The sequence below is a fragment of the Panicum hallii genome, chromosome 2 (assembly GCF_002211085.1).
Source record: "Panicum hallii strain FIL2 chromosome 2, PHallii_v3.1, whole genome shotgun sequence".
In the NCBI taxonomy this organism is placed as follows: Eukaryota; Viridiplantae; Streptophyta; class Magnoliopsida; order Poales; family Poaceae; genus Panicum; species Panicum hallii.
In genome coordinates this window covers 53,681,581-53,691,169 of record NC_038043.1, presented here as the reverse complement: position 1 = coordinate 53,691,169, position 9,589 = coordinate 53,681,581, and the positions used below count along the sequence as shown (strand labels likewise).

General features: G+C 45.1%; 1 protein-coding gene and 1 long non-coding RNA gene across 2 annotated transcripts; one reads left to right on the top strand and one right to left on the bottom strand.

Moving 5' to 3' along the window:
- Nucleotides 1–106: 106 nt before the first annotated feature.
- On the bottom strand, nt 107–1,507 carry LOC112880494 (short-chain dehydrogenase reductase 3a-like). The gene is made up of 2 exons (XM_025945134.1): nt 1,350–1,507; nt 107–1,189 (listed from the first exon to the last, which is right to left on the bottom strand). The coding sequence occupies exons 1-2, from the start codon at nt 1,376–1,378 to the stop codon at nt 316–318; spliced, it is 903 nt and encodes a 300-aa protein (XP_025800919.1). The 5' UTR covers nt 1,379–1,507; the 3' UTR covers nt 107–315.
- Nucleotides 1,508–3,449: 1,942 nt separating this feature from the next.
- Nucleotides 3,450–7,558, top strand: LOC112881796. The gene is made up of 3 exons (XR_003226527.1): nt 3,450–3,965; nt 7,026–7,086; nt 7,244–7,558. It is a non-coding gene; the product is annotated as an uncharacterized LOC112881796 (long non-coding RNA).
- Nucleotides 7,559–9,589: the final 2,031 nt, after the last annotated feature.

The following is a 9,589-nucleotide window of genomic DNA, read 5'->3' as shown; positions in this document are numbered from 1 at the left end:
GTCTCAAAGTTGTGACGTGCAATTCTTTTCAAGATTTTAACTGACGCGAGAGGTAGAACGGTTGCAGAGATGCTAGTCAAATGCACCAGGTACAGGCGATTCTCCATTCAACAAGGAACAAGTCAATTTCATCCATTGTTCAACTAAAATCTCCATTGATCGTTTCCAAGTCTTGACTATTTCTAGTGAATTGTTGACTTATTTGATGGTATGTAGTCAGTTCGCATAGATAGCGACAGCATTGATAGGTACATCCGTTCGCATGGAACCAACCAGCTTTTCCATTCACCGATAGACGGATCACATTGACTTATCTCATCTCGCCGCCGGCACGCCGATCCGCTTCCCGACCGTGAACCCGCCGTCGATGATGAGGTTGTGCCCGGTCACGAACTTGGCCTCGTCGGACGCCAGGTACACGGCCGCCCTCGCCACGTCCTCCAGCTCCAGCACTGCGCCGCGGAGCTCGCTCATGCCCGTCTCCACCAGCCGCTTCAGCTGCTCGTCGGGGACGCCCGGGTGCAGCCTGGCGAGCGAGCGGACCAGCAGCGGCGTCGCGATGGCGTGCGGGGAGATGGCATTCACGCGCACGCCCGAGCGCGCCAGCTCGTCCGCCGCCATGCGCACCACGCTCATGACCGTGGCCTTGGACAGGCTGTAAGGCAGCGCCGCGACGCCACCGAGCATGCCCGTGGTGCTCCCCGTGCAGAGGACGCAGCCGCTGCCGCGGGGCACCATGACGCGCGCGGCGTGCTTGAGGCAGGCCACCGCCGACCTTGCGTTGGCGGACATGACGCGGTCGAAGTCCGCGAGGTCCAGCGACGCCAGCGGCTCGGGGGCCACGGCGCCCGCCACGCCCGCGTTGCTGTAGAGCACGTCCAGGCGGCCGTGGCGCGACACGGCGAGGTCGACCGCGGCCGCGATCTGGGCCTCGTCGGTGACGTCGCAGCGGGCGTAGGACGCGTCGGGGCCGAGGCCCGCGGCCACGGCGCGGCCGACGTCGTCCTGCACGTCTGTGAGTATCACCTTGGCGCCGTTGCGGATGAACTCGGTGGCGGTCGCCTTGCCGATGCCGCTGGCCGCGCCGGTGATGACGGCGACCTTACCGGCTAACCTCTGGCTGTACGATTCCGTTGAGAAGCTACCGATGAGGCCATGCAAGGCTCCCGGAGCTCTTCCGGTCTCCCTCCTGCATTCACAAGCCACAGCAAGGCCATCAGCAAAGCTCAAGTGATTGTTCTAGCATGAAGGAAACGGATACAAAGCAGAAACATAACCAAAAGCTATTCATCATAGATTACAATAATCCAGTAGCTCTGAACACAACTGAAAAATGCTTGAAGAGTGACCTGAAAACGAGCTGCGCTGCTCTGAGCATCCTAACAGATCGTGTTCCAACAACCTTTGCGGGCTTCTGCCTGATGAAAGCTGCGTTGTGAGTTGTGTGATGTCTCGGTTAGTGGCTGAGGCAGCCTCTATAAGGAATCGAGGCACATTCGACTCGTCCATGACGTTGGCGCAAGCGTCATTGCCAGTTTGACTGTTGATTTGTCGCCACGTGCCCTTATTTATGTTGAAAATCGTCATGGCAGATCATCCACATTGGTTGACCGCGTCGCTGTCGGCTTTCCTGTAGATGACGCGCATGCATGGTTCTGTTCTTTTCCATAGTATATATATAAAGTGTTTAGCAGGCTAAAATAAAGATAAGGCAGCTCTAAGTATGCCTGGTTACCGGGTGGAGAAGGTGGTTCTCCGGTTTACATTTTCTGCCTGGCCGCTGTGTGCTTGACAATATGGAAGCGCAGAAATAAAGCGTGCTTTGAGAACAAAAAACTAAAACATCCCGGAGAGATTATTATTCCATGCACCCCCTCTTTCTTTCTCCCTTCCCGAACATCCTCTTTTCTATAAGAACGCTGGTATTTCCATTCGATGGAAATGGGGTGCGCCTCGATTTCGAAAAAAAATATATCAATTAATGGAGGATGGAGCTAGGATAGTTTACAAATTCTTAGGGCTAGAGCTCCGTCAAACACTCAGACTAGCCTGGTCCGTATTGTCAACTGGTAGTCTGGTACGCTTGTTTTCCAATGTTCCAACTCATCGAATCCAAATTAAAGAAATGTCTGAAACTGATCAAGTCAACGTTTTAATCGTTCGGGTAATAAAAATAAAGAACATTTCAGCCAGAGGAGCAGAACTTTTCAACAACTCGACTAGGAACAAAAACATTTCAACCAATGGAGTGGGTGTTGAATTAGTCAAATTTAATTCTTAGCGGCCTATGGTGGATACATGGCCGGCTAACTAGTAGTTGCACAGAATTTTTTTCCGCATATTTGCTAGCGCTCCGCTCCTAGGTTCATGTAAATTGTGTTAAAGAAAAGTTATTTGCATCCCTTGTTTTCAGCCAAACAGAAAACAGTGGCATGTACGTTTTAATCGTTCTCGGATGTCTTTCTGGCACCTGCATCCGAGTGCCCGAGTTCGTGTTCAAATGTGCATGTGCAGATTTCCGGTGGCTGGCCGCGCAGGCTGCCGGGGGCCTTCGTCGTGTGCGGTGACGACGCATGTGCATACAAACGCGCAATGGCTCTAATAATCACCATTGCTGGGCTGGTGGCAGCAGTATGTTAGGTTTAGCCCAAATAGTCAAATGCTGGACATTGAGAATCAGCAACTAGCAGCCTCCACGTCCCACGATGATGTGTGCCATCATGCCTCCCAGTTAATGGCGGCAGCATATTTTCTCAGCCCACGCTTATGGTAGGCAAGCAAACTTTTATCAACTTTGGGACGAATCCGAATTTCCTCCTTAGATAATAAAACCGTCCGTCTAGACTTCCGGACTCGCGATACCGAACACATAAAGTGTTATGGTCATATGTCCGGTATCACAAGTCCGAAAAATCTAAGCAGACGGTTTCATTGTCTATGGAGAAAATGCGGACTCGTTCCAAAATTTAAGAAGGTAAAAAGAACTTTTTTCAAATTAGTTTCTATGATCCGGGTACTATTCCTATGAACTGACCTAAGTGGTCTGCCGGTCTATCAGCAGAGGGCTAAGCTTGCAATCTCCGTTCATATGTGTGTCCGCCCCCATCGTCGGTCTACTTGTTTTTGAGATTGCGTCTCCCCCATCTGGTATATCGCGAGTTTGAGAAGTTCAGACGAACAGTTTTATTATTTAGGGAGGAAACGCGGACCGTTCTAAATGCAGACGAACAGTTTTATTGTTTAGCGAGGAAACGCGGACATTTCCGAATGCAGAGAGATAAAAAGAACTTTTTTCCCAATGCAGAAGAATTGGAGAGGCCGGGGCCTGGTTGGCCTTCGGGCTTCACAGCCTAGAAAGGCCCATGTAAGCCCATGTGCGTGACTCATGTCGGGGCCCGTCCAACACAAGTCCCTCCCGTCTGGCGGTTGCCTGCACCTCTCCCAAATCGGATGCCGGCTCGATCCCCCCACCGCAACGCCGCGCCGCTCTCGCTCTCGCTCTCGCCTAGCAATGGAGCGGGCGGTGATCGGGAGGAGGAACCACGCGGCGCGGCTAGGGCTTGATTCCGTCCGCCTCGCCGTGCGGCCACCGCGGTGGTCCTCCTAATCCGTGTCCCTCCTTGAGGTTCCGAAGCCTTGCGAGGGCGCCAAGTGGAAGGCGGCGGCCTCTCCGCCGAGGGATGCCTCCCCGTGGGGCTGGGAGAAGATGGAGTCGACGCGCCGACGCCTTCGTCGCTTCTCTCACCACTCCTAGACCCAATCAATGGAGCGAGGAGCCGGCGAGTGGGGAGGGGACTCAACGGCGGACGACTCCGCTTCTCCGCGCCGCATCGCCCGCCAACCCTAATGGGGAAGGCCGGGACCTCTCCGCCGCCGCCGTCGCCGTCGGGGAGTCGAGGCGCAACTGGTGGAGCACGGCGGCGACGTGAGATGCCTTCCGCCGCCTTGCCGTGACGCCTCCATGGGTGCGTTGGCTTTGCAACCCCATGCTTTTGTTTCAGACCCTACTTAATGGAGTCCGTTCTCGTATTGGTGTTCGATTTCGATAGGACGGGTTGCGACGCAATTTGTGTGCCCTGTATTTTCGTTCGAGTGCCGATTTGGCTATGATCCTTGTTAGGGTTTGGCTCTGTTAGGGCTTTTAGCAGCATGTTTGAGTCCAGATTGGCGTTGGGATTTTTAATGTGTGCTGGAATCAAGATACTTGGGTTGCTGTTGGCCTGATTTCCTGGATTGTATTTGGTCGGGGTTGTGTGTTGGAACAAGTTAGGCATCTTCGTATGTTAATTTCAGTAACCTTGTGGATTCAAATCCTGCCTGGCTGTAGTAATTCTGATCATCACTTTGGATGCGGAAGTCATACTGCAGTAGCATGTTAAAAATTACTCTGGATGGTACCTTATCTGTCTGAGCAACAATCTCTTTTCTATAGCTTTATAATTATACTGGCATACTTGATTTTATAGTAATGATTGATCAGTACATAACACCACCTCTAGTGCATATGTGGGTTCAATGGTTGTCCCACGTGGTGGCTGCCTGGCTGGGCTACGTTGAGAACAAATCACCTTCGAGTCATGTTTATCCCATTTCGAGTTGGTGGTATAGTGTATTCCCTGATATGTTGGGTCTTGTGGCTTTATGCTAGCTTTCTTTGAATAATAGATGAAGAATTGAGCTGTAATGAAAAGGTGGTGTATACTAGGTGGAACATTTTGGTGGAGCTTTATTTTCCATATGTTGACATTCTGGCGTTTGATTTATAGAGGGAACAATTAATATACAATGCATCATTGGTATCAATTATACTTGCTTGGACTGTTGTAGTAAGCAAGCATCATTTAGGTATCTTATAGCAATACTTATCTTATCAATAATATATTTTCATTCCTGTTCACTTCTGTCACAAAATGATCACTACACATTTGTTTACACTTTACAGTGACTTCAATTTGAAGGGCCAAAATACCTTGGTTTTTCCATCTTTGTTCTGTTCCTGCTGTTATGATTAAAGCAGTAGCATGTTGAGCAGTTAAGCGTACTTGAGATGAATGTGTGACGATGGGTTTTAGTCAAACAAGGAAGGATTAGTTTCAAGAGAGCCAGCGCTTGGACAAATCTGAGGGAGGAGGCAATAAAAGAGATATTTAAAGGATTAGAACATCTGAAAGAATACTGCAGTTTGTATGTCAGAAAGTACACATAGAAAGGATTAGAACATACTGAAAGAATACTGCAGTTTGTATGTCAGAAAGTACACATAGAACGGTATGCTTGTCTGTCTGAGCGAAAACCTCTTAGGTTTATAATTATTCTAATATACTTGATTTTGTTGTAATGATTGATGAGTGGATCACGCCACCTCTAGTGCTTACATGGTTTTAGAGGTTGTCACATGGGTGGCTGGGCTACTTTAAGTACAAACCATTTTGAGGTGGTGGCAATAAAGAGATATTTAAAGGATTGAAACACAAAGAATTATCTGCATGAAATCCAGACATCCCACGTGCCGTACCCTATTGATCCCGTTTTACTATTAATAACTTATTTAATTTATTATCCTTTTTGTGGCTCGGTTTCATGTCCAGTCAACCCCCAACTTGTTCGGTACTCAAAGGTTTTGCTGCTACTGCTATTTGTGGCTCTGTTTCATTGAAATTCTAGAGCTTTTATTCAATAGCTGATCTTTTTTTTAAGCCTGCCCAAACTAGGTCAATGTTTATTTTACCGTTGATATCAACTTTGTGAGAGTGGAGGTTGGTGATTGCTGTCCAGTTGGCCAATTTAGATGGCATTCCATGTTGGTTTGCTGGGGCCCCGTGCGTGCACGCTTGCGGGTGGTACCTATCGTTCATTCTATGTTCTGGTGGAGCATTTCTTGCCATGCTTTCAGTGATAGTAAATTTAATAGGCAAAACTGTCAAACTTAAGTGTACACCGCTTGGTATTTCTGATTTTAGAGTTCTTTGATTGTTCTGGTAGAGCATTTCTTCCCATTCTTTCACAAGTTACAATAAGTATTAGTATGCAAAACTGTCAAACCTAAGTGTACAAAGGTTAATTGGTAGTGATAGTACTACCTCTTACGTGATCTTTTATTTCTATTACGAGTCAACTTTTCATGTTTTGCATACATGCACTGCATTGCTAATTTGTTACTTGAGTTCTGATGAAATTGTTGCTTCAATTATCTTTCATATAAATGCAAATGTAACATGAATATGCTTATAAATGCAAAACTTATCTATTATATTGCTCTCAAACTTACAAGATTGCATCAGCACATGCCAAATTGAGTTTTCCTTTTGCTGCGCTATCTAAACCAAGTTTGCCTCTGTGGCCTAAACTCTAATATCTGCAGTAGCATAAACGCAAGTTATTTATGCAGTAATTAGTTTTTCTGTTTGATGTTTTCTTATCACTAACATCTTAGTTGCAAGTTTAGAATATCTCCTGTAATCCTTTAAGTTTTAAGTAGTCAACTCTAGATTCTAGAAATTAGTCCAAAAATGTTTTTCCTTTAAACATATGATATTACATGGGTTGTGGGGCTGTATAATAATGTGCTGCTCAGTACTTTGTGGATCAGAGAGCCTCTTAATTTGCTGAACATGGAATCCAACCCAAGAACATATGAGATGTTAGCTACATATAAATAGGTGAGTTGTGGATAATGCCGCAATGAGCCACTTCGATTTACTACTTGTATGGTCAGTGCGGGTGTTGTTTACAGAAAGTTGGATTATACTCCGTCCGTCCCAAAAAGAATGCAACTCTCGCTTCCTGATGAGTCAAATAATTTCAAGTTTCACCAAATTTATACAAAATAGTACTAATATTTATATTGCAAAATATGTATCATTAGATTAATCATGTAATATATCTAAATCTATTTGGAGATATAAATGTTTGTAATTTTTTATATAAATTTGGTTAAATTTGAAATTGTTTGACTTCTTGAAAAGCGATAGTTGCATTCTTTTTGGGATGGAGGGAGTACCCAATCTGATGCTTTGAAATTGCAGGTCGTATATAGTGCGAAAGGAAAGCCAAGCTTATGAATGAGAAAGAGCAATGGATTTTCAGGTATGAAAGCAAGGTTTTTTTTTTTGAAAAACTCAAATACATATAGATAATGAAAACCAAGAGTACGCAAGCGATAATCGCTGACTTTGATGCATGGTAACATTGCCAATTGACCCTGTGGTCTGTGGACTGCTTCTGAAACTTCTTTTATGAACAGGTGGCCAGAGCAGATTAGGAGAGTGACGCCAAGTATGCTGCATCTTGAAGATGGTGTGTGTAATGCAAAAATAGAATTCAATGGCACCGCATTGATGATCTCGTTAGTGTTAACGCGCAACAGAACAAACTCCTAATTTGCCTATCTCCTAATTTGGGCCACGGTCAGTTAGGCCTATGTATAACTTCTTTTGGTCCACGGTAAATTAGGCCTATGTATAACTTTGTAATAAACTCGGTGCATTACCCCAGGACTAAGATGAACTAGATAGGACAGATGAGGCCTCACCATAAATTCTCAATTGAAGCCCTCCAAGGCACATAAATGTTACTGATGGGCCGCAGGTGAAGTAATAAAGGTCCATGATGGTCTAATGTAGCCCGTTAGTGATTTATTGGGCCACATGGAGCCCATTAAAATTGAATATTACCATACTAGGCCCACGTCGGCTCTACTAAAGAGTACACGGAATAATTTGGGCCCTGATGGGCTTCCAGGAGGGCCAGATAGTGCTTTTGGACACATAAAGCCCACAATAATTACACTTAGGCCCAATAGAGCCCATTTGAATAAATTCGAGCCTTTGGCGGGCCTGAACTGGGCCATTTTTGGCCCATCTAACCTATTTGCCGGCCAATGGTCTGGCCCTGTATAATCCATGTATAGCCCAATGGTCTGGCCCGTTTAGCATTTGTGGGCTTTTTGGGCCGTGCCAGTGGTGGGCTAAGTTTAGCTGAGCTTGCATGGGCTTTGTGGGCAGTGTTTTTGCCAAATGTAGCAAAAGGGCCCATATCTTGGCCTGTAGGTCTTTTTCCCCTCAGCTTACGACTACCTTTGTAGGCTTAGAACGCGGATCGGTTTCTCCTGGTCCCAGCTGGACTGACGTATTGGGCTTGATAGACCGCTCTACACGAAGCGCATAAGCTAGGATTAAAAAATTAGTACGAAATGCCTAAGTTATAACCGACCCATTAGAAGCCTTACATGTACGCATCGCATTTACCGGTTCGTGTAGCGACGCGATTAATGTTACACCAGAACTTTGCAAAACTTTGCGACACCCACTTTTGACCTCGTACTAACTAATGAAACTCATCCTCCTAAGAAAAAAAAATGAAACTAAGTATAATGACTCCTAAATCTAGCATACCAAAAAAACACCACGTGCAACTAGAACAAATAGAAAGGCCCATTACACACAAGATTACATGCTGAAAGAAATGAGGTAACCCAAGTATCCAACCCTGCATATAACTATGAAAATAAAGAACCACCAGCAACTACTTTTTTTCAAAGTTTTTTGGTGTTCCTACCCTGCTTTGAAGTGCAATTGCGATTTTGCCCTCATTTTTTCAACTGTGTGATTTTACCCTTGTTTTTTCACAAGTCATTGCGATTTTACCCTTGATTTTGCATATTTGCCCCTGTTTTGATCATTGATTAGGAGTAAAATCACATTGACTTGTGAATAGTAAAGGGCGATGAGGGCAAAATCACAATTACACTTCAGCCCTTTTTTTCAACTCCACGTTCCTGCAAACGCAGAGAGCAAAACAGAGTTAAAAGACATAGAATGGAGCAAATCAAATGCAAACTTACATGCAAGAGGGAACGTTATGTTCTTGGTCACCACAACAAACTTGTAAAGGATAGAGGGCTATTAGAAGTTCAGAATAGCAGGGATCCATATTCACTGATGGCAGAACCTTAAAACTCCGATGAACTAGGGAAAAAAAACTTCAGTGAATATGTGCTAATAGAAACTTAGAATATCATGGCAATGTGTTGATGGAGGTACTTCAAAATATAATGAATAATGTGCAATACTGATATCATAATGGAGGTACTGCATTTCCATCCTAGTACACATTCAAGCAAAGCCAATGTTGCAGAAAACTGATATCATAACTAATGTTTTTAAGTACTATGGGAGGAGCAAAGATGATTTATTTTCCTACATATGAAAGCTCGTTGGGTCAAAAGAAAAAAAAGCACGAATCAGAACAAAGGGGAATGCGCACAGACGAACCGTGTTATAAGTGGATCAGAGTAACCCCATCCAAGTAGCTATGCTAAAAGTTGTTCTGCCACAGTTGTCACAAAGTAAAAAAATTCAGAATACCTGGGAACTCATAGGTTCGTATCAGAGGACGTTCAACTCAACTACCACAAACTGAACCCTTTCTCCCTCCACAAGAACTCAATCCTCATCATGATTCTATGTCGCTTTCTGTAAGATGAAGAATATTATGAAACAAAAGGTAGTTTGGCAGATAAATATTAACGAACAAGAAGACAAAGAAAAGGAAAGCACTGAGTATCTCTCCCCATTCTATATTATCATAG

Bases quoted from the DNA above. Each gene is read 5' to 3' on its own strand.
- LOC112880494 (XM_025945134.1), bottom strand. From the start codon at position 1,378: ATGCTCAGAGCAGCGCAGCTCGTTTTCAG. The intron at 1,190-1,349 runs GTCACTCTTCAA...TTGTGAATGCAG, and splicing joins GCAGCGCAGCTCGTTTTCAG to GAGGGAGACCGGAAGAGCTC.